This window comes from Anser anser (assembly GCF_964211835.1).
Source record: "Anser anser genome assembly, chromosome: 18".
Taxonomy (NCBI): Eukaryota; Metazoa; Chordata; class Aves; order Anseriformes; family Anatidae; genus Anser; species Anser anser.
Window position 1 is genome coordinate 5549942 of NC_139739.1, and position 24843 is coordinate 5574784.

The following is a 24843-nucleotide window of genomic DNA, read 5'->3' on the forward strand; positions in this document are numbered from 1 at the left end:
CACACAGCATCCCATTTTATAAAAGGTTTGTCCTGTGTTTTCATCAGTAGAGGATGATGACATGGGTTAAAATACAATTCATATATTGTTAATAAGACTTCAGAAGTGCCTGGTTCATTAAATCCTTGCAGAACGCCCTGGTGCACTCGAGGGGTGAAAGCAGACTGTGACACAGATTGGAATATTAAACCTGGACAGCATTCAGATTTTGGATTTAGGCAAATCAAAAGCATATGCAGAATTTCTTTTTAAGGGGTCCTTCTTTTCTCCCCATTTACTTAATTGTCTGAAGCATAAATGCTAGAAAATTTGTCTTCTACCCATACGTAAGTGGTCTGTAACTTCACAGCAAACTTGGAATATTTTGTCCTGAGAAACATGAAACATGCACAGAATGGTCTCATGCCACCTGCAAATGAGAAAGTCAAGTAAAATTTACAGTTCAGAGAGGCAAAACTCCAAAAGCTTTGGGAAAGGCTAATTTAATACATCTGTCATATACAATTACACAGTCAACTGTAATCCAAAACATCTATTTTTTTTTCCTCTTCAAACATAAAAGAGGCAATTGCCTGGGCTCGGAATTAAACATCTGTTTCACAAAACAAAGATATTAACCTCCAAGGTTTTTATGAACCAATAAAATTTGATCATTCAGCACTGCTCAGTAACAGTTGCTTTCTCCATTACACAGATTGCTACAGCTGATTCCTGAACATAAACCATTACAGTGATTGGATATTTAAAGGTAGTGGGTGGGCTGCTATTAATACAAGGATGCAGACGCTTCTTTTACTAATACAATATATTTATTTTAAAAGGTTTTGCTGCTGTTTCTGTGGATGGGATACATGGATTAAACTAAGTATTTATACATGACAGATTCAAGTACAGTGAAAGAGAAAGACAACAAGTAGCCTTACATTTTTAAAAACTCAAGTTTAATTCATGTTAACCTCAAGATGTTTAAATCAGATAACAATTATTTGTTTTAATTCTTATACATCCTTTGTACATCCAAGCCAGTCATCAATAAAATAGGAAGCAGTCCAAACTTCTGAGACTTCTATTCTTTCAAGTAAACCTTCAAGTTTTTGAAAAATAAAATACAGAATCCATACTTAATGGATTTTAGCCAAGCTTTTCAGCAGCAAAAAGAACAGTAAATTTCTTAAGAGCAATCCAAACTCTGACCTAGGAGTTAATTCAAAGTGTAAATTTAAAGTGATTGACTGGCATCTGGAACAGAAGCCAGTCTACCCAAGCTGTGCCAGTTTACTTTTCACACCTGGTTGTGTTTTTGTTTTTTTTTTAGTCTGTCTGAGATACTGCATTTTGAACTGTGTCATTGTAGTTGCAGAACTGGAATTCTCCTGATTTAAGAATGTTAGGAAAAAAATGAAATACATAATTCAGTTACACTTGTTTAGTCTTGGGACGTATTAGGCCACAAGGAATTTGTTTTCATAAGCAATCATCAGAAAAAGAAAGCTTTCCCTGGAGGCTTTAACTAAAAGGCATGCAGCACCTTAGACAATGTTTCCACTGATTGCCAAGCTGTCCAAACAAACAGAGATTTGACAGTAAGAGCACACATTCAGCTTCTCAACTTTTCAGAAATTACATGAACATAGAGTTACACAATGCCAAAGGACACAAGCATTGCAAATTGCCCTGCAATGTGAATGGATCAGCTCCAAACCCATACACCTAGGAACAGTATTTCTGTAGTCTAAACTGGTTTGTCATGGAGCTCAGTGTGAATTTTGAAACCTGATAAGATAACCTGCAGAAAAGTAGTCTAACCCAACAGAGTAGGATTCTGGAAACTCTGTACTCTACACCCAAATCTCTCCTTTCTTTTCAACAAAGCATGATGCCTTTTTCAGCCTCATTTTCCTCATCAGCAAAATTCCTTCATAAGGTGGTTTGAAGCCACCTGATCAAAAGCACAAAATAAGAGAGTTATTTTGTTCCATTTAACTGTAAATTTTTGGAATTAAATTTCCTCTCTTACATTGGCATAACCGAAAAGTAATTCCAGTAAAAGGTGTGTTTCCTTTTTCTATCACGGTACCAAAATGAGGGACTGGAATGGCTTCAGCTGGGTGACATTTTAGACTCCTCATGGGCATCTTCTAACATAAGAGACAAGCAACTAACTGGAGCGAACAGCACACAGGAAATCCTGAGAACAGCTGCATTTTCTCCTGAATATCTTTTCCTCATCAAAAAAGAAGCAAGGTATTTGATCCAAATATGAACTCTTTCATCAGGAAAAATTATAAAGCAGGCCTGCAGAAAGTCTGTGTGTTTTAATAGGAACATTAGATGGTTTCCTTCTCAAGTCCTCCTAAGCAAAATTATCAAAAGGTTACAACTCCGGGCTAAATTCTCTTAAGAAGAAAAATAAATCTACCAAAATAGTTACAGACACACCCCATGGATTAAAGGTTGTATAAAAAGCCAATGGGTGAGAAATACCTCTTTTCCTCCTATCCCTCCACAATACTATCTAATTAAATTGAATGCCTTTTTATTTCATTCAGTATAGAGAATTTCTGAAATCCCAGTTTAATCAAGCCTGAGTCCTACTGTTCCTCTGAGGCCCCATTTTCTTCAAAGCCATAAACTTCAGCCAAGGTTGTGCTAATTTTGCACTTCTTTTTCTGAATTAATAATAATCAAATTCTAATAGTATGCCATTGTCTCACATACTCTTTATTAAAACACTTATTCTGTGATTTTTAAAAATATTCTGTTTTAAGCTAAGACCTCTCATATATTACTGAAAAAAGAAGACATTTGGAATAGGTGGACACTATGAGGATGTTGCAGAAGACATCAGAAGCTAGAAGTGTAGTTTAATGCAGTAATCTATTGTATCCAACCACAAGCAGGCGTTAAAGAAATGTTGTGCTGGTTTTTTGTTCGGTTTTGTTTTTGTAAGAATGAAATACTAGATATCGTGCAGAGTAGCTTAGCGTTAAGCTCTCAATGCCAGACAACATTAAACCACACACAACTGCATTAATATACTGTGAAGACACTACAAGACACTACAAAGGTGTTACATCATATTCCAAAACCAATAGCTACATGAATTGCTCTCAGCATTATTTTCTTTCTGTCCCCCCCAAAGAAATAAAAATAAATAGGAGGTCTTTGGCATGATAACTATGGGTTTGCTTAGACAAGCAGCCTCCCAAGGAGAATTGCCTCTGAACAATACATCCACTAGATATTCAAAGGGAGCCTACAAGGGAAATAGCTATTGAATTATTCCGGTGTTTTAAATCATGTCTCAGTAGCTAAGTTCTCTGAAATAGTATATAATCAGTTCACCTGCTTGCAGCTTCTAAGCACATATTAAAAACATAGGAGACTAGATTTCTTAGTAAGAGAATTTTAGATTTTTCTAAAAACTGCAAGTTTGGTCAGATTTGAAACAAGCCCAACTTAATAGAATGCTCTGAATTTCCTTGTAAGAAAGCAAAATGAGGAAAACCAAGCACCACTCTATTCCTGGGATCGTCAACCTACGGAAAGTGGAAAACCTGATCTAATCAGAAGTAGATATTGTGATATTAACCAACTCTGAAGCAGCATAATAATAACTTAATTTTAGGAAGCAGATATGGACTGTATCATGCATGTGAGAAGCATAAAAGCTTTATTTGGGAATAAGAAAAAACATCATCTTGCACGATATCAGTAAGTTGTTTAATCCTGAGAAAGGAGAGTGTTATTCAATTCTACAATCAATGAAAGCCTAAAGAACAAGTCAATCAATGGGAGTCTGCTTGGAAAGGACATCAGGACTTGCTGATTTTCAGTCCCTTCGAGCTGCTTCACAGAAACCACACAAACAGAGGGCTGATGTGGCATTGATGCTGCTTCCCACCCTCCTGTCCACTGAAACTTCTAATCCTTTAATCCAGTCTCATCCTTTCTAATACTAAATTCCCTCTGTAGACATGGCTTCCACCATTTTTCCTAGGATTTCATTTATTTATTCAGAATATCACTGATATCGCTGTTTGGACATGTTTTCTACCATTTCAGGGTAAGACACTTGTTAAAATGCCTGGCATTTGTCTTTAAGAACTTTAAAGGGATATAGTGTATTCCACTGTTTCATTTTAAGTTTTTTTCCCTGCATACCGGAAACATGAAGTGTGGTGCCAAGCCGAGGGGTACAGGACATAAAGGAATCCATAGCTCTCTACCAAAGTCAATAAATACAAGCAAAAGGCATACTATTACAAACAACCTCTTGCGAGCAACAGGAATAACATGAATATGTAACATAAAACATAATAGGGATACAAGCTGAGGCCTCAAAATTTAAATGGTTGTGGACATTATTACCTTCCAGACTAACAATCAACAGCTGTGAGTGGAGAGGTTTTGATTAGCATTCACAAGAAAATATGCGTGTTATAATAAAAGCCCTAGCTGGTGGGTAGAGCCATTCCTTCAGACAGACAGCATGAGCAGCCCAGTGAACAGACCTCTACACACCGCACACACGAGCTGTTTGCACACAGTTGATCGGTGCAGTTTTGTAGATGATGCTAAGGCAGCTGCCTCACAGTCCCCTGATCATAGCTCATTAGGTTCCTCATAGACTTGAGAAAACACTGCACCTTATAAAGTTAGCAGACTAATGGCTAATGCACTTTCCCATCTATTCTTTATTGAATTCATGCTGTTCATGTATTGCTCCACCTTTTCCAAAACAGGGAACAGCTTGCAGCATCAGCAGAGCATTGTGTCGTAGCTTATGACAGGACTGAGCTTACAAATTAAGACGATACAGATGCTGCAGATGATAGCTGTTGTGCAAAAGCTAAACAAGTCTTCGGGTATTATATCTGTAAAAATATTTACTTAAATATTTTTTATATAAATAAAAACAGTATTATTGTCCCATGTTATTCATTCTTCTACTATCGTTTTTCATCCAAATATGAGAAGCCAGTTTCTACCATCCTGAACATTTTGGAGGGGGTTCTGTAGAGTAAAACTTTGCAAAGTGTGCCTAATGATGACTGAATCTGTCCTTAATACAGCAAAACGTTTTAAGGGGATTTTTTTCTTTTTTTGGCTAGTTCTAGCAGAAGAGATGGACTTAACCAAAAGAGAACATGGATGTGTAACTTCATATGACATCTCAGAATCATCTCAGAGACAATGCACATATCTGACTTTATTTTTACCCACTCCAACGCATTATTCAAGAGTAAGGGAAGGAAGAAGTCTTGGTCATGCTGCAGTCAACGACTGAATTTGAAGAGCTAGGAATTTTATCTCACGTATTGCTCTCTGCATAAGAAAACTTGAAACTAGCACGTGTCTTCAGAAGGTCGTCCGAAGACATCAGGAAAGTCACCAAAACCTTTGGAAAGTCATCCTATATTTAAAGTTTATACAGGGCTGTTAGTGTTACAGAAAAGTTTTGGTAAGGCACTAGAGAAGTTAAAGGACTTTGTAGTAAAAAACACTGGCTGTAGTACAAAGTCCTTTTGTCAGTTCAAATCTTTCAGCAAAATCTGAATCTTAGCTCTAACATCAAAAAAAGGGGATAGCTGTAAATCCACTTTAAGACAGTTTTAAAACAATCTTAATTTCTGTATTTTGTACACTAGGTGTTTGGAGCAAATCATGGACTTTAAGGTATTAGTGACTGCTCTGAGAGTGGCTTTGAATTTCAAGACAGATTTTAAACTGCTGGCAAAATATATCAGTGAAATTGAATGTATAGAGTGGAACAGAAAATCTGAATTAAAAAACAAAAGATATTGTTATTTAGAATGAAAACAAAAGAATAATTTCAATGCTTCTGCTGTTTTCATATACTAGCACCCCAGTGTACTATCTGCTTTTTGTCTCCTATTTTAAGGCGTTTAAAATCTGTATGAGAAGGTGGTTTATAAATCTTGAACAGCTCACTGCAGTTCTTAAACATCAACCTAAAGAGACAAATACAAAATAAATATAATATTTTTTTTAAAAAATAAACATTAAAAAAGTCAAAAACTGAGTCAAAAACTGTTTAAATAAAACTATTAGGTATGATATCACTCCCTTCTCTAAACAGAAGGGATGAGAGCCAAAATCTAAAAGATCACTTCATCAAACTTTGGCACAATATTAATAGTTCTTAATACCAAATCAGTATCCTTAAAACCTAGCCAAGATTCCGTCCACTGAGCTGGGAATTGTGCTAAAGTTTTCAAAAGATTCAGGACCTAGATTTTCTAGTGATCTGCTCTCTCAATTAGCATGGGAGGGTTCCCAAGCATTCAGCATTCACCATTTCCCACTGTGACATTTCTGGATGGACTTTCAAGAAAGCACACATCACAACGTTGAGACTAACTGAAAATCTCACTACTCATTTTGGTGTCTAGATTAAAAGCCAAATGTTTCTGCAAATTCAGCTTTCATCTACAGAATGAAGAAATATAAACTCCAAACAGATGTACTTGTGCAATTACTTTTTTATCGTAAAAGAAAAATGCCAATCAAAATAAGAACAACAAATAACTCAACAATTCAATAAATATTATATACTTCCATGTTTTACTTTCATTACATGGAAACAAAAGAGATTTTAATTAAAAAGGTGGCTACCATAAGCAAGAACTGGAACAAAAAAGGCCTTGAGCAGTTCTTTTGAGGACTTTACAATGTCTGACAATTTCAATCTATATCTATTGGGTATCTTTCTGCCCATAGAGATCACGATTAGCCAGTAAACTTGCCCTTTCAATTCACTCAAAGCTGCTACTTCAATCTATTCCATCTGTGCTCTCTGAACCTTTCATTTCCAATAGGTTCAGACTAATTCAGAACAGGCAGGGAGGCTGACAAGTTCTACCTTTCTTTCATATCCTCAGGGCTACATGCTGACATCTTAAAAAGAATTTAGAAATAAATATAATGCTACTTCTTTCACACAACAAAATTATTTATTTGAATTCCATCAAGGAAGCACACAGGTATAATTAGGAATTGGTGCATGACTCAACCATTTGCCCCCATGCTGGTTTAACCATTCCACTGTAATAAAACGAAACACTCTTGTGATCTTACAGATTTTGACCTAAAACTGGATGCCTTAAGAATCAAGATGGACATCATTTTAAAAAATTGCAACTCCAATGCAGATTAGTTAGCATTTGTAACAGTCCTTGTATCTTGATACACACAAACTATAGCCATGGTACTTGTAAGAGATTTACAATTCCCAGATGGCATTTGTCTACCGGTATGTACATTCTGGCAGTGGAAGAGAAAACGGGGGTCGGAAACAGGAAGCCTCCGCAAGATATGATGAGCCATTAAGACTTACCAATTTAGTCACAGCACTAGTTCATAAGGATAGAAAAAAAACAAGTGAGTAAGAACTGGGAACTGCCTGGGTGATAGGCAGATGTGAGAGATCTCATACAATAGTAGTCTGTAATGCTCAGTACAGAACGGAAAGCCAAAAAGAAAATGCTACGCTGGCCTAGGTCCATGATTATGAAAGGGGGATGCTCAGCTTTTTGGAAGCTGTTGAAACAGCAGCCATTGGTGGTAACTGAAAATGTCCACAGCTATGTGACTGAGGCTAAGAAATAAAGTCCAAGTTTCTTCCTGGAAACTCTTGTGTGATTTTCAATATCATACTGCAGTCATCATTGCTATGGACTCAGCTACTCAGATTTAGTTTGGCTGGACAAAGAATATAAAGATGTTTCCAAAATCTTTCAACTTGCTCATCAAATCACTCAGCATACAGGTATGTAGTGTCCATATCAGGTTGGAGTATTATAGCTGAGCCAAACTATAAAGATTAGTGATCTCCACCACATTATCATCATCTGTGGGAGTCTTCCTCACCCTAAAAATTTAACTAAGCAATGAAAACAAATTTACTGAGGGAGAACCGGAGTTGATAGTATTTTTCTTATTGATCATCATATTTTTATCCAACTTGAGTTGGCTTTACATTGGTCATCATGAAATATTACTATTAGACTATTATATTTTTTTTTTTTTAAGTGTTTCTAATTTATAGATGGAATGGGTTGTTGCTTTGGTAAGGCCAATCAGCCAAAAATGGCAGTCATAAGTATTAAAGTGGTCACTGTCGAACTTTTTTCCATTTTGACTGATTTCCATGCCATGCCACTCCAAAGGGCTTGTACATCTGATTTCTGCAATCATGATTTTTCTACAAAGAAATGAGAATGAAAAAGCCTGGGAACAAGTACTGAAGGTGCAGTTTGATACTACATACACAAAGCATAATTTAAGGCTATTGGCCAAAGAAGCCATTCTGCTTCTTTACCACTGTCAGCCACAGATTCCTTAGTCTTCGTTTATCTCAGGTGTGCTGAGGATGTGGCCTCAGGGTGAGGTGATTCACAAACCCATATCTGCTGGAAAGCTTTTCTTTTCAGTAGGTTAGTTTTCCATCAGATCAGGGAGCTCAACTACCTCATTTTGCAACTGCAGGGACTATTGGACTTGGTGTCTGAAAAAAAAAAATAGCACACATAAATGAGGGAAAAAAAAGATTTTCAGCTGGATCAGTCAGCTCTCTGCATGGGTCTCTGCACTCAACTGCATAAGTGCCAAAGCAACATAAGAGAGAAAGAACTGCAGCAATCCCAACTGAGGCTGACTTAGCTTACTAAGGAGCCACACCATCCATGATCATTTTCAGATTTAGATTAGAAATTAGCAGTTACAAATTTTCTGACTCTTACAGCTTTGTATCAAATACATTTTTGTGTCCACCATCTAGATTTAAGCAAATAAAATTCAAGACAAAATATGGAAAAACACTACTGTTCAGCTACTGTGCCAGCACTATACCTGAAGAATACATCATTTAAATTCCAAGTCTGTTATAACCATTCCCCACAGCCAAATTATAAAGTTTCTGCACATTTCTCCTGCAAATCTGGACCTTGACTCCAAAAGACTTATTGTTTCTTTCTGTGTTTTCACAGCATTTAGCACAGTTTTCATTGCAGTACAAAATACCGCCTCATTTCATTATTTCTTTCTCTTAAGTTGCATGGTATCTATAGTACCACAAAATGCATCATTTCTTTCTTACCAGCACATTTGATGACTAGTTTTCCAGGGCAGAAGGCAAGGTCTATTTGCAAGAGCTGTGCAATCTATTTCAATTGAGAAGGAAACAAAAACCATTTCAATATCACCTTTTGCCAGCAGGTCAAGGAAGGATGCTGAGGGTATTTGCTAAGTATGAGAGCTTCCATTATACAAAGGAAGGAATGCTGAGAAAATCCCTTTGCTACTGGAAAAAAAGGTGAGAATTAAGAAGCTCACACGAATGAAAAAACATTTCACTGCAAAAACAAAAGGAGCTCTTTTCAACCACTGAATATAAAGAAATAAGTGAGCATCAGTTATTTAATTTTCCTTTCAGGTGGGTGAGAAAGTACAAACCATCTGACATGAAATAATTATGAAAACAAGCAGAAATACACCTTGGCTCTTTGTGACATGAGATTGTTTCATACCATAAATCAATCTTGATTTTGCCTATCTCTAATAATCTGATGTTGCAATATTTGTTTTAATCTGAAACTGAAGTTAAAATTTCAGTTGTCTCCCACCAGGGATGTTCCACTGGTTTAAAAATTCCAAAACATTTCACTTGTTTTGGTGAAAAGGACAAGCTCCTTTCCCAGTTTTTCAGTATAAGACTGCATAGTAGACACAATAGCTTAAATGCCTGATTCCCCATTGCCCTGTATCAGCTAAGCTCTTTAGCCAAAATACACCGACAAGCAACATTTAAAGTGATTTGGGGAACCACCTCAGAAAAACAGCTCTGATCCCTGGACGTTTTGTGTAGAGTGGATTGTGTCCTCTTAGCTATCCTACCAAACTGTAGGATTGCCCTCACTTTAGTTAAAGCACTTTGAACTATCTATAGATAGCTAGATCTATACAGATATACAGATAGATCTATACAGATAGATAGCTATCTTACTAAACTGTAAAGTTATATAAGATAAGGTCAAATGTGTGTGTTATCTGCCACTAGGCTATGGTATGGGTATGTGGCAGGGGAGTGAGGACATTAGACCACCTGGGACCGTTGGTGATGGGCATTCTCTGTCCATACACTACCTGCCTGAAGCTGGTCACAGAGCCCATGAAGCAGATACTCTGATTTTCTTTATTATCCATTCTTCACAATCCCATTCTTCACTACCAGTTCTTACTCTACAGCAACGAATACAGAGTCTGCAGAGTAGAATACACAGTCTGCTCTTTTTCGTTTTGTCATCTTCCAATTTTTATACATTTCTTCATGCTTGCCCTCAATCTTAAATTTCTGGGCTCCCAGCCTAGCTTTCCAATTATTTTCTGAAAACCCCTACAGGTCAGTACTGCAAGTTCAATGTCATCTCAAAATCTAAGATTATAGCCTGTTCTCCATGATTCCTTCTGTTCATTTCAGTGCTAAAAACAAGACTTGGATTTGCAGTTGGAAGGAAAGCAGTAATAGCACTGATTACCGGAAGGAAGGAGGCAAGAGAAATTGCAAGAACTATGGAGGAATTCATTTCCTGAATGTCTGAGAAACATTTGTTCAGTCATTGGAGAAGAAAATGAAGTGGCACCAGTAAGTAGCATTTGCACAAGACCAGCTGGATTTAGACCAGGACAAAACAGAATATAGAATATAGACTAGTTCAAAGGGACCTAGAGAGTTTAATAAGCCCAACTGCCTGACCACTTAAGGGCTAACCAGAAGTTAAACATGTTATTAAGGGCATTATCCAAATGCCTCTCAAAAACTGACATGCACGGGGCATCATCCACCTCCCTATGAAGTCTGTTGCAGTGTTTGACCACCCTAATGGTAAAGATTTTTTCCTACTATCTAGTCTGAACCTCCCCGGCAAGCTTTGTGCCATTCCTGCACATCCTATCACTGATTACCAGGGAGAAGAGACCAGCATCTCCCTCTCAATTTCCCCTCCTCAGGAAGCTGTAAGGAGCAATAAGGTCACCTCTTAGTATCCTTTCCTCCAGACTAGGCGAACCAAGTAGATGAATTAAATAAACTAAAAGATTTGCTATTCCTAAAACAGATGCCAAACAAGTATAGAACATAAACTGCTACAATAATGCCATAGAATCCATAAAAGATTCTGATAGTGCCTGTCTGTCAGGAAAAAAAAATAAAACAAGCGTGAGAATGCAATTTTTCTAAGACAAAAAGATCAAACTAGCAGAAAACATTTGGAAAAAGCCAAAAGACCATACCAAAGAAGTTGAGGGAACAGCACGGAGTCACCACAGGTATGAAGACCAGGATACCAGCTAATTTCCGCTTGCGAACACAAAGAACATAGTTACTAGGAAGAAATGATGGGCTTTAGCACTCCACAGAACGAACCGGAACACTAGAACAGCCCTGTTACACCAAATAAGACCCTATAATACTTTTTGCATTTGTTGTGGAATCTTAATTTGCCCCCTGACCTTCACCGTCTCCCAACAGCCCTCGAGACAGAAGATGTAGGCCTTAAGGACTTAGGGTTTGACAGAGCTGATTACCTGAGAGACTGTCATATGACCTGCAGCAACAGCTAAAATCATCTGAGGTCTGAGTGCTCCTCCCTGCACCCAAAGGCAATTATTATCAGCACATCCCTGTGAGGGATCTTCAGTTTTGAACTCAGTGTTCCTGATTTAGACTTCCAAAGCCTAGATTTGTTAGCACTGCAAATATGTTGCCAAATTCATCGCTCTCTTCTAAAGCTGCTGAAAAGAGAACAGTTGAAAAGAATCTCTTCATGAACCATCCTTTTTATTATTATTGATGCAATTTGATTACTTGATGAGAACCTATAATGCAAAGATACTTTAAACATCATGACTATAAATACCATGAGAAAGGGCTACTATATATAGTATTCTCTGCTTATAAGCATTTCGTTTTTTTTCAGGGTCTGATCCAAAACCCATGCATAATTTTTGTAAGAACAGATGAAGGAATGAAAGGAGCATGTGACTGCACAGAAATGGAAAGAAAACAAACAAACAAGTGCTTCAGCAGGGATCATTGTACCATTACTCTGATCTATTGCTACGCAGATAAAGAGTCTAAATAAATAGGCAAGAAAAGAGAGGTGATTGCTGATATATGTATTTTAAACTACTGTGGCAGAAAAAGCAGGGAACGTTTACAGCAATATCCAAAGTTATGATAGGACAAAGGGGGAAAAAAAAACTAGCAGCAGCCTCAAACAACCGTGTAGGGATCACAGATCTTAGGTATTTACCTTAGTTAGCATTTCATAACAAAATATTAACAAAGCAAAGAAAAACAAGCACTGAGACAGGACTCAAAATATCAGCCTGCTAGCTAGTGTTTGGGAAATACCATTTTGATTCTCAAGGGGATTCATAGTGATATTTGCTATATACTTTTTCTAACCTGAGATTTCATCCATTAAATTTAGTATGAATTCTGGACCTCAGGAAGCTGTTTGATTTCAAAAGGCAGCAAGTCCAAAGAAATCTACAGGGTGCAAACACAAGAACATACAGGGAACCTGCACTTCGGTGTGTTATTGCTAAGATGGTCCACAAGCTTTCAACCAAACTAGCCAGAAAAGAAACAAAAAAAAAAAAAGAAAAACTGGAGACAGCAAAGATTCATGTAATTCGAAATTTTCATTAACATAGCTCTGACATTGACCATTCCTTATTAAATGGCCATTGGAACTGTTGCCAATTTTCTGAGTAGTAGTACAACCATATGCATATTCCACAGGTTAAAAATGCTAAATGCCTTTTTTGATAAAAGGTTCCAAAGCTAATGACTGTCATGAATGTCTTTTATGGTTTTTATCTGAAGGCATTGCTCATCTCACAGTCTACTAAAAAACTGCCTTAACCTCATGGCCTATTCACTCCAAACAAAATACCATGGAAGATTGTTCTTTTTGGGGACCTCAGCATCAGTTATTCTCTAGTAAGTGGGCAGTTAGAAATAGAGGTTCAAATATCTTGTATTGACTCCTTACACAGATCTACAAACCAGCAGTAGTGCTGCACGGGGGGGGGGGCATGGAAAAAACAAAAGAAACACATGCTTCAGAAGGAAACCTTCATCCTGGCTGGAGGTCAAAATCTATGTAATTAAGAAAAAAGAACTTCAGTACTGAAGAACGGGTTTGTCCCTGATTCTGTGTTCTCAACAAGTCAGCTCAGAAGTTCGGAAGAATACAGTCATTTTGCCAGTTTCAATTTTCATGTCCTATCAATAACAGAAGACTAGCCAACAGTTCCTTTCAGAAGTTCACCAGCACTACCCAGTATGCTTGCAACTTACAGACATGAAGGAGCTTAAAATAAACACCAAAGACATGAAGGGGTAGAGGAAGAATGAAACATTTCTAACATCTGCATTACCTACCAGAAAAAAAAAAAATCATTTTAAGTAATTTGTTGCATTATTAATATAGATGTTCAAAGTCAGGTGTGTTTCTTTAATAGTTTAGTAACATGGATGGTAACAAGGAAATATAAAATCAACTTTATGACATCTTTTTATAAGGAGCTCACTTTCCTGTATCATCACTGTCTGAAAAGGTTTAGATAGTTTATTAATTGTAACATCAATGGATAGGATTTAGTTAAGCTCTTCAAATTTTTTATTCACACAGATGCTTTCTTCTCATCTTCATTTCTTCCCTTACCGTACTCTTATTCTTTATTCTAACAGACCTCTGAATTCTTAATATTGTCCAGTGACCAGGGCAATCAGAATGCTGTGTTCCCATTTCTAACAGCCTAACTCTAACCAGTAATTAACTACTTGTAACATGATAAAATGTACAGCCTCATCTGAGGAGAGGAGCAAACGCTATGCAAGCAGCATTAAACAGGTCCTTCTATGAAGAACTTGCATTCTGAGAAAAAAAAAAAAAGATTAAAAGGAAAAGATAGAGCAGAGAACTGGCCAGCAAACACCCTGACTCCTGAATCACCATGGTGAACCACTACATTCCCCAGCTTTCATTAAAAGAAAAATAGAGAATTCCAACAAGGTGATATGATTGCATTTCTGTAAACAGATGATAATACCTGACTTTAAAAAAAAAAAAAAAAAGGAGGAGGGTAGTTGGGGGGGAACGGGACAAGAAATAATGCTTTATAAGGTCATTAAAAAAATATCACTATCGCAAGACCATTCTATCAGTCATTTTCCTATTTTAAAGTCTATCAAATAGAGATATTTCTGCCTCCAGAATATCAAACAGTATGTAATCCTCAATTCTGTTGGAGAAGCCAATGTTCAGGGATAGATTTTCTGAAGAGATTTTATTTTTTAAAAATAGGGAGCATGCTGTCAGGGCTGTAGTACAGCCTGGCTCAGTGGAAACCCATTAAAACCACTTTAGTGGGCAGATGGTGTCAAAGAGTCAGAAGTATGTAACAGAATCCTACTGTGCACAAGTGTTCAGTATGCAAGAAATCATCTCTTATCAGACAACTGCTGCAGGGGACACAGTCAACCACAAAGGAGAGAGCAGAGCACAGCTGAAGTCATGATCCCTTTGCAATTTTTTGCCCAATAACATGTACAAGGATATGGAATAAAAGAACTTTAACAGATAAACCCTTAGTAAACAAGGGAACAATCTATGGAGAGCATCATATCAACGTCTAAAAAACAATACCTTGCTTTTGTTAATGACAGAAGATGTAACAGCTCTTTGTCACTGACAGGAATACCACAACTCACAAAGACTAAGATTTTGAAAAGTGTCCATTAAATCTTGGATTCCCATCTTTTCACACCCCAATTTACAGGATTGCTGAGCCGTTAGTATTTCAGCAGGATGTCTAAGAATGGGGACAAAGAAACTCTCTGGAGACATTTGGGAGAAGTGGGCTTGTCATGAGTCTGGCTGACAAAGTTCAGTTGGTCACAAATCGGATGCCCACACATCTAGTGGACACATGGGCAGGTTAGCAGACATTTCTTTTGCAGATGTTCCTTTTCTATTCTCTTCTATAGAAGCTAGGCCAAGTTTTTCTAATGTTTTCACATGAGCCAAATTCTGTAGGTGAGCTTAATTCCCAAAGTACCTAACTCCTATGATCTGAGTTTAAGAGATCCAAAACCAAGTGACATGGTGACAGTTAGTGTAAACAGGACAGAGCAGTGAAAATTCTAATAGTATTCATCCTATGCTGTTTACAGAGTAATCAAGTGTGAATAACATTCAAATCCCCACTGTTTCCTTTTCTTAAAGATTGATGGAATGAGACACCATGGCTTAGTAGAAAATTGGAGCACACGATTATCTGTTAATCCAGGATCTTTGATAAGTGCATGCATTGAAGACTAAGTGGAATTGTTACCATTGTTATATCATTAATTGGATTCATATTCAGACAGACACTCTATTGGCTGGTTATCTCTGCCAACTTTGGATTTCTCTTCTTGTGCAATGCACTGGTATAAAGTATATTGAAGACAAAATGTGTACTTCATATTTAAAGTAAGTGATGCTGCGGGCCAATAAAACTGAAGGCTCTGAGATCATTTAGCATTAGATGGAACTAAGCTCACTGATTCAGAAGCTTTGGTAGCACACAAGACATGCAGCCTCAGCTGCATGAGTATCTGGACAGCTGCCTTGCTCCACAGCCAGCATTCTGCAGACTGCCTACCTTGACAGCAAATAGACGAAAAGGCACGTTGTAAGGCATCCTGGTTCAGCTGGAGAGGACATCTGATAATGTCTGCTTCTTAGTCTACCTCATGTAATTGTATACACCAAGAATAAAGTGTGTTGACATCCTTCCACTCTTCTGCATGGCCCTATTATTTCCTCTGCTACTTTTTTCTATGTAGCTAACTAATTTATTTCACTCTTTTTGTAGGATCTATGTTATTCAATATCCATCTTCATTCTCATGTTTTACAGCCTACACGATCCTTTTTCCATGTGGTTTTATTTTGCTTGCTCTATCTACAAAACTGCAAATTAATGAGGCCCAATGCATTCCACCAATGAAAAGAGCTTTTTAGATTAAAGGACACCATTAGCAGAAAAGCAAATGTGTATAAAATGATATCAAATCAATTAAGGCTGGAAGAGAGTTACTAACCATTACTATAGCAAATTTCTGGAACAGCTTCTGATTATCTAGATCATCTTACACAACACTGCCACTAAAGTTTTTATTTACCATCAAAAATCCAAATGACTGAACAAACCAAATCAAAGTAACTTTAAAATGGATCTAGATGGGCCTACGAGAAGATGAACTGACTACAGTAGGAGAGACCATACATCTCATAAATTTTCTGAAACATGGCAACCACCTAGGTACTTTCACTGCCAACCATTTCTATGTGGTCCGTACAAGAAACAAAAGTGCCTGCATTGTGCTGAGCAACTTGCATGGAGGCAATCGTGTGCAATATAGAAAACTCCCTCCAAAAATCTTTCTGGAAATCTTAATTAAAAAACCAGTCTGAGGGTGTAAAAGCAAACAAACATTTGTGAGGACATTGGAAGCTTTTTTGGAAGTTAATTGACCCTGCAGTGCAGATGCCATGAGTGACGGGCAGACTACTCCTACCTTGCTTCACTGAACCACTGCTCAATGTTGATTTAAGTGAACCTGTGCTGGAGTGGATTAGAAACACACCATCAGTTACTGTGTCTGAATTACTGAGGCAGTACCAAACAGTTTAGAGAAATTCTTTAAATTACTACATTTAGTCTCACTACAGTGGTTTTTCCTCAAACCTTTTGAGGACAAGAGCAATCTAAATTTTTTTCTGAAAGAAATCCAGACCATCTTGCACAGTATTGTCACAAAGGTCTTTGTTTACAACCAAACAGAAATTGGGATGCACTCTGAAAGCACTGGGATGCACTCTGAAAGCACTCTTGTTACTTTTATTTCCTCCTTTTGTTCTTTTCTAGCTTGCATGCATGAGATTTCTGGCACTGGCTTCACAGCACCGCTCAGATGTTCTATGAATCACCACCGGTGTGTGGGCCACAGGCTGAAAAATACCACACCAGAAAACTCTGTCTACACTGTGAATTAAGGCTCACTAAAAGCAGTGAAAACCCATATACTGACTGTAATGGGCTCCGGATCACACCCACTGTGGATCTGTGGATGGACCTAATATCTTATATCACAGACCTGGCAGTTATATCATCCTCTCGGTCAAGTTTAAATCACACTACCAAAATGGAAAGTGGAACCTTGCAGAGGCGCTACAAAGGTTGTGCTCTTTGGACTATGAGGACTTTGAATCCATTAGCACTGTGGGACTATCAGATTAGCACCTTACACTGGAATTAATTCTATTCAATATAAGAAGAAATCAAGGACATAAAGAAACCAGTCCTCTTTCTAGAGTTAATTTTCCCCCTGCAGAGCAGGGTGAAGTAGCCTAACATCCTCAAATATGTACCTTCAATCTACTCATAATAATTAGTGTTATCTAAATGTCTCTGAACTATTTAAAATCCACTTCATTTTGAACTGTCATTAATATTGCAGCAGGCAATATTATGAAGACTGGTGAAAATCAAGTAATTTAATGTAACACTTTATAAACCAAACCTGCAATGAATCTCAGCTGCCTCTTCAGCTTTTCTGCAATCAATCAGTCTGGAGTCATGTTTACATATCCTAGGACCAGTGATAGGTCCTAGGACCAGTGATAGACTAGACTTGGCATCCACAACCACCTCAGGAGGCTGATTTAATGCGAATGCAGTATGAAAAGTCAGATTATCTTTTGATTCTCTCTTTTATTAAATAAAAGAGATCTTTATTGAATGAAGCTGCTTTTATTAATACCTAAAACATTAGTTGGTGTCACAGAGCCTACCAGTCCCATGGAAATAATAAAAGAAAAGACAGAAGTAAAAAATGAGAGCATTACAGGGAAATATTAGAAACCAAATCACATTAAACCAGCATTGCAGCTGAAAAAACATAGGCCTAGCTGTAGAATTTTTTAGTTTAGTCTGAATTTATGATTTTTGCTGAAAGAAATTAAACCAAAACTGGGCTTCTCTCAGAAGTACACTGTGGCAAGAAACAGAATGAGCACAAAAAAAAAAAAAAGTGTAACTCAGTTTCCCCTTCCCTCACATAATGCCTCAAAAAACAGTAAATTTAATGCAGCTGGGACAATATACAAAAACTTTGGTTTCATGGGAACAGCTTGAACCCTAAGCTAGAAAGATTTCTTTTATCTTTTGAATTTTCAAGCTAACTTTTTTGATTTCTGCACATAGACAAAGCCTAAGAGAAAAAATCTTACTGACCGTACCTGTACTTTATGTTCATCTAAGCAGTGGCCATCTGAAATCGGCACACAGTGAATTTTCTGTACATATCAACTGCACAGCAAGAGCAGCAGGTGCCTGGGTCAACAGTGTTACTTCGAGAAAAAACACGTCCCTCATCATCACCATCAAAATCTGTCAACATGAATTGAAATTCAATTCTGAACTCCTGTCTAGTCACCATCAAGAGGGAAGGGGAAAAAAAGAATACATATCTTAAATCAAATAGAATAATCTTCAATTTTAATCCCATATACAACACCATTTTCCATTCCTATGTGGTCAGCATTCCATAGTAATGATACAAAGTAAGTAGTGCTGAAACACAGGTAGTTGCACTCCTCAGATTTTCATTTTCCATGTTTCTATTTATACTACGTTCACAGTGCACTTCAATGTCAGTGAAAGATCTACACACACACATCTTCAGAAATGGCCCACAGCACTCTGGAAGATGGAACACAACCAGGGAGCTCAGCTGTCTTGTTCTTTGTACACCACTGCCAGTGGATGCACAAGTGAAATTAAAATGAGGTAATATGACTTCCTATATAGCTACAATTCACAAAGATATAATCCACTGAAATCATAACTTCATTATTTCAGCAATTACTGTGGACAGAATGACATATTCTGATAGTAAGTATCATCAGGAAATGAGTAAACTACATAGAGAAAGCCAAAGAGAGTTTGTCCATGATGAAACAAAGCTATTCTATACTATAAGATTCAATGGATAAAAAGAGGGTTCAAAAAATACTGTAACATGAATAATTTCAAAGGAAACAGTAGCAAATTAAATCCAAATATCCTCATATTTATCTCCTGTAATGCAGCCAAAGCTAAATGTTTGAGGGTTTGGTTTCTGGGAGGTTTTTTCCCCCAGCTTTCCTATAGCAAGAGACTGGCATTGCTGCAAATGGAGTATCCACATCTCTAGCCTGTGGGGAACACTCTTCAGGCTATACAAGGTAATCCTGCCTAACACATCTGCCAAGCCTCCATACTGATAAGAACTGAGAGAAAAAGAAAATCAAAACAGCAGCTACTTGGCCTGAGATCTCATTAGAAAGCGACTTGCAGGAAGATTTCAGCCCAGGATGACAGAGAACGTGGAACGCTCAGCAGAACACAGGCAGAAAGTCACTACAGTATTCTCTTGTTTTGTTTCTCTTAGCTTATAATTCATTTCAAATTTCTCATCTATGCATGCTTTTGTTGTTGTTTTTATTTGACAGCAAATATCCATAGTGTAAAAGGCTCCCCAGTCTTAAGTCTCACAATATACATCCTAAATTTGTTTAGCTACTTTCAGGAGATGTTCAGTTCAATACAGACTTAGGCCAAGCATGGAATCTAGTGTTCAAGTAAATATTAAGTTTTCACTCTACTCCAGAGAAGCTAATGAGAGGTTTCCACCTTAAACAAGGAACAAAATGCCCACGTTATTGTGCCTGTTGTATTAGTCTGTGTTTTCGTTAACATCACCTGGGTTTGGCTATTTTTCAGCTGAAGATTTCCAAAGAATTTTTTCACAGCTGATACCAAGTAGCAAAACACCCAGCTGACTGCCGGCAAGCACTGGCTCCCTAGGACTGAGTCAAAAAAACTCCCTGTTGAGGACAAAGCTGTAAAATGCAGCTGCCTCCTTAACTACAGTTATATAGCATTATAATCTCTCTCTCTGTACACATACATGTATACACACACACATTTAGGCTGTACATCATTTTAAATACATAGACTATATCATCAGTGACAAATTGTTCCAATAAGAACACGAAGCTCACTATAGAAAACAACATTTTACTTCTCAAGCTGGAGCTATTTCCTCCATATATAAGATAAAAGCAAAGCAAAACCACAACAGTATTCTCAAGTCTTCAGCATTATTACCTGAAACATTTGGAAACTGTGCAGGAAGAAGGTGCGTTGCCATGGTTCTGCGTAATCAGGCACAGACCTACACACAATAGACAGCTGATTGCTGTTGCAGGTTAAAAGATTTGGTATCTCTTTAGAAAAACTTTGTCATCATAAATGAGTTTTTCTATTAGTAACAGAACGGCATCAAAGAAACATGCCCTGCAGCAGTAAACGAGTCTGATTTATATTTTTGTTTTGTTTTCATCTTCTTACAGCGATTGAGGGGGAAATCAACCTTATGCATTGCCTAGTAAATCTAAACCTACTGTAAATCTCTAGAACTCTCTGGTCTCTTCAAAGTACTAATGCATAGTAGCGCAGCTGGAGTCTGTTACTTCATATGGGGACAGACAATCACATTAAAGGTAGATATCTGTATTACCAAACAGCAGAGTCCCAGCTACCACACAGTACTGTGTGGAATGTCCGAAGTGCAAAATAAATAGCACAGAAAATGCCAGTAATTCTAACGGAATCTTGGGGAAAAGTGGGATTTAATGGGAAATATCAGATTTAATGGAACTTCATAATGCATAGAAAAATCTCACTGATCAGTCTCTATAGTATTCTTTTCAACCTGAGAGACCTCCTTTCCTTGTCTAATTTTCTGCATATGTTTATCTTTCAAAGGAGAAGTAACATTTAAAAATAAAATCATACATGAATGTTATAATTGCTGAGCTGGCAATAAAGCAAGCACTGTACCCTGTAGGTCTTAAATGCCACTTCTACTCCAACCTTGGAATAAGCTGCAATCTCAGTCAAGCCCTCTGTTAGTGCAGCGTTAAGGCTGCAAACTGAAACACGCAAAAAAGAAAAAAAAAAAGTTAAGATTCTTACTGCATTCTTAGCCTATCCAAAGTACTGATATTGCTCATAATAAAATACATACTTTGCAGCCTAGCTGGGTAATCAAAAGCTACTGGTGTGCCATGTGAATGAAGTAATCTTTTCAACAGACTTAGACTTCCAATCCCTGCTGCTAATGCATTTCCAATTGCAACTTTAAAACTGTACTTATGTAGGCACTGCATTTAGGTAACATTTGAGGAGACTTATAATTTTGTTTCTTTCTTTCTCAACCTGTTCTAAGGAAAGAAGGAGACGTGAATTTTACATAGGGAACCGCCACAGAAAGAGACAGCTGTGTACTTTGCCTTCTGGCGGTAAACTCAATATTGGATAGAAAATAATTAGTAAAAATAACTCACTTTAGAAAAAAGTGGTGATATCTTGACGTGTGAAAGTGTTAAGAGTAATTAATACAGTTTTTAAATAGTGATCTGTCTCTAAGCAGAACTCTATCAGTATGTTTGCAAACTCATAAATTAAATGCATATGCTATTATTCCTCATGGAAGAGCAAACATGCAAGCTTTAATCTTGTTTTCCTGCCAAGATACTGCTGTTAACGTGCAATGCCTTTGCAGTACACATGTATACTTGTCCTAACTTACATTACACTGGAATGCTCATCTCAATTAAGTACTGCAAAAATACATTCACCTTTGGCTGAGGCCATCATTGAAAACTAAGTTCAAAGGAACATTTAAATAGGCACAGACGTGTGCACTGTCCTGTCCACATGCTAGTTTTCTGCTCCTTGCTGTAAGCACTCTTAAGGGCAAGATACCACTGAGGCGTCTGAAGACTTGCTGTCAGGACACTCAAACTCTATTCAGCATGCAGAATGCCAGGCACCTGTTTCAGGCTCTTATCACAGCTTTTAAACATTTCAGCAAGCACGCATTTCTCTGGTCCAGTTAAACACTGCCAAGTCTGAGATACAGGATTTTTAATTTGACAAATTACACAGAACAGCAGAGCAGCTAACTCTGATAGCCCATACCCTGAAGATTTCAAATTTCAAGACAATAAAACCCTTTGCAATCCAAAGTTGAGTTCCCAGATCAGCTCACCACCAGCATCTACTACAGGATCAAAAATATGCTACGCAGGTAACAAACGTCTCACTAAACGGCTAGGCTGCCACAGTCAAACAAGAATAAATAAATAAATAAATCCTGCCACTGAGGATTTCCCGTCAGGGTACCTTTGCTTTTGACTAACACATGACTCCCCCCCAAGTCTTGCAGTCATGAATTGTGAGCATCAACATTCAAGACATCACAGAGAGAGGGGACAGAGGCTGTGTATGTAAAAATAAACAACAAGATGCAGTGAAACAGACAGAGGAGAGTGAGCCTTACCTTTGGAAAAAACTGCTGCCAGGCTCAAGAGGAGAGGCGACAAAAGATGCCCCATATTGCTAATCCCAGAAGTGCACATCCTAGGCTTGGTGGGGAAGTTAGGGCTGAGTTTCACGCACTTTGTAGTCAAAATACAAATCGGTCAGCTGAAGAGGCTGCATTTTCAGCAAAGGTCATCTTGAGAGCGCAAAAGGCATTTCCTTCGGATAGAGGACTTACTTCTTTAGCTTCAGCCCTCCCCTCTCCTCCCTCCTCGCTTCAAAACAGACGATGCTGAAAGAAAAACCCTCTCCTCTCGGGAAAGAAACAGCAAAGCTGTACGAGCGCACCCTCAGCCCCGAGCCGCAGCTGCGGGAGGCGGGCGAGCAGCCCCCTCCGCAGCCCCCCGGGGCCAGGCGCTGGGCAGGGGCCGGGGGCTCGGCGCTCACCCAGCCCGTGCCCGCATCCCGGCGCGCCCAGGGCGCCCAACTTTGTCTTTAGGCGCTGCTGCTCAGCCCGCAAAGCATCCAGGCACGGAGGCAGGGTTGTGTTGCTGTTCGCTTTTTTTTTTTTTTTCCTCCTCTTCCCCCCCCTCAAGTTCTCAGTCTCGTCATTGACTTGGTTGACTTTCCGCCAGCGGGGGGCCAGCGGCACGGCCGCGCTCACGGCTCTCGGGGCCAGCGGGGACCTGGAGCCCCAGCGGGGGCAGCGCGGCTGGAGCCCGGCCCGGGACCCGGCACCCCTGCCCCAGCCCCCCCGGCCGCCCGCCTCCGCCGGCCCCGGCCCATCCTCCGCGAGCCGCGGTTGCTGTTTGCGGCGAGGCAGAGCCTTAAGGCGGGAGGCGTCGCGAAAACCCCGAAAAGAGGAGGGAAAGGAGCAGCTAAAGAAGCGCCCCAGCCCCGCCTCGCAGCGGGCAGCCCGGCAGCCCCAATCCGCGGGCAGCGGGGCGCGGAGCGGGGCGGAGCGGGGCGGAGCGGGGCTGCCGGGCCCGGCCCCGGCTCCGGTGCCCCCCCCGGTGTCCCCGCTCCCAGCCCCAGCACCGGGGGACCGGCGGGCCTGGGGGGGCCGGGAGGAGACGAGCCGCCAGGGCACGGCCACAGCCGCGCAGGAGCCGCCCGCGGTGCGGGTGTGTCCCCTGCGCCTCATCCCCCTCTGCCGAGTCCTCATCCCCTGGGGCAGGCGAATGTTGATGCCCAGCGAAACGTGCAGCCAGAACGGGGAAACAGTGAAGATTTGGGAGCAGAACGTGTGATGCACGTTGCAAGAACTGCGGGGAAAACGCCTACATTTGCTCTAAGTGGTGCTCAAAAGAAAGTGCTGGGAGGTAGCTGCCCTGAGGTTTCCCATTGCAGCGGGTGTGAGTGCCAGAACCATTCAGCTAGCCCAAACCTTCGGTCAGGCTCAGTAATGAGACTTGTATTGCAGTTGGCAGATAGAATGGCAGCAAAATGTAATCTACTACAGCGCTAGCTAAAGAAAAAAAAAAAAGTAGCTTTGAGAACTTCTAACTACTTTCTCCCTTCATGGAGCACATGTTTGGGAATGATAAAAACGTTCTTTTTATATTACCAGCTGCATGGCTGAAGCTTTAAAACAGGTCAAAATGAACTAAGGCTGCATACACTGTTTGCCAACACTCAGAAATACACAATCAACGATGCAATGAGAAAAAGCAGTATTTTGTGTGACAGCACAGAATCATTCTAGATCACATCAGTCTTAGAAGTATCACCAATCCCAGAGAGGTTTGCCGGTCCTGAACTGAAACAAACCTTTAGAAATGGTGTTATGTCTGAAACAGGTATGCCATCTTAGAACATCTGCTCTCTGAAGAAAGAAAAAAATGCTATTGACATGATATGTTGTCGCCAAAAACTTACAGTATTGTCCAACTCAGAAGAATTGTTATTAATTAATAGTCTCTATCCAAGATAAAACCATCATCACTTGGGGAAGCCAATGCCCAGCTTCATTCAGTAGGCAGGTGACATAGGCCAGTACAATAAACAGTTAACCTGTGTTCTGGTGGATAAAGAAGAGCTTCATATATTCTATGAAAAATGCAAAGAAGGAATAGCTTTCTCTCCAGATGTGCGTGGGGGGAGTTATTGCCAGCGTTTCTTTAAGAAGAAAAAATAGCTTTCCCTGGAATTAAAAAATAAGACTATTTTCTCCTTACTTTTAGAGCTTCTGGCTCTATGGCCAGTACATGGCTTTTGCTTTCTGTCGTTTTGGACAACATTTGGTGATATTTTGTCCTACTGCCTTCCATCACTCAGTGATGAGTAGACAAATAGAATGGCAGCAGCAGTTGTAGAACCGCACAGTTTT

The 24843-nt window shown here is 39.1% G+C and overlaps 1 protein-coding gene across 9 annotated transcripts in view; it reads right to left on the minus strand.

Moving 5' to 3' along the window:
* TMEM132D (transmembrane protein 132D) overlaps positions 1-24843 on the minus strand; it is a 288591-nt gene that overhangs the window by 226061 nt on the left and 37687 nt on the right. For 2 of the 9 annotated variants that reach the window (XM_083803688.1, XM_083803699.1), the window contains exon 1: positions 22534-23362. The exons of the other annotated variants lie outside the window; for them this stretch is intronic. In XM_083803688.1, coding sequence (XP_083659814.1) covers positions 22534-22612 — 79 coding nt within the window. In that variant the 5' untranslated portion in view covers positions 22613-23362. Of the gene's footprint in view, positions 1-22533; positions 23363-24843 lie in introns of those variants that run through there. 9 annotated transcript variants of the gene reach the window in all.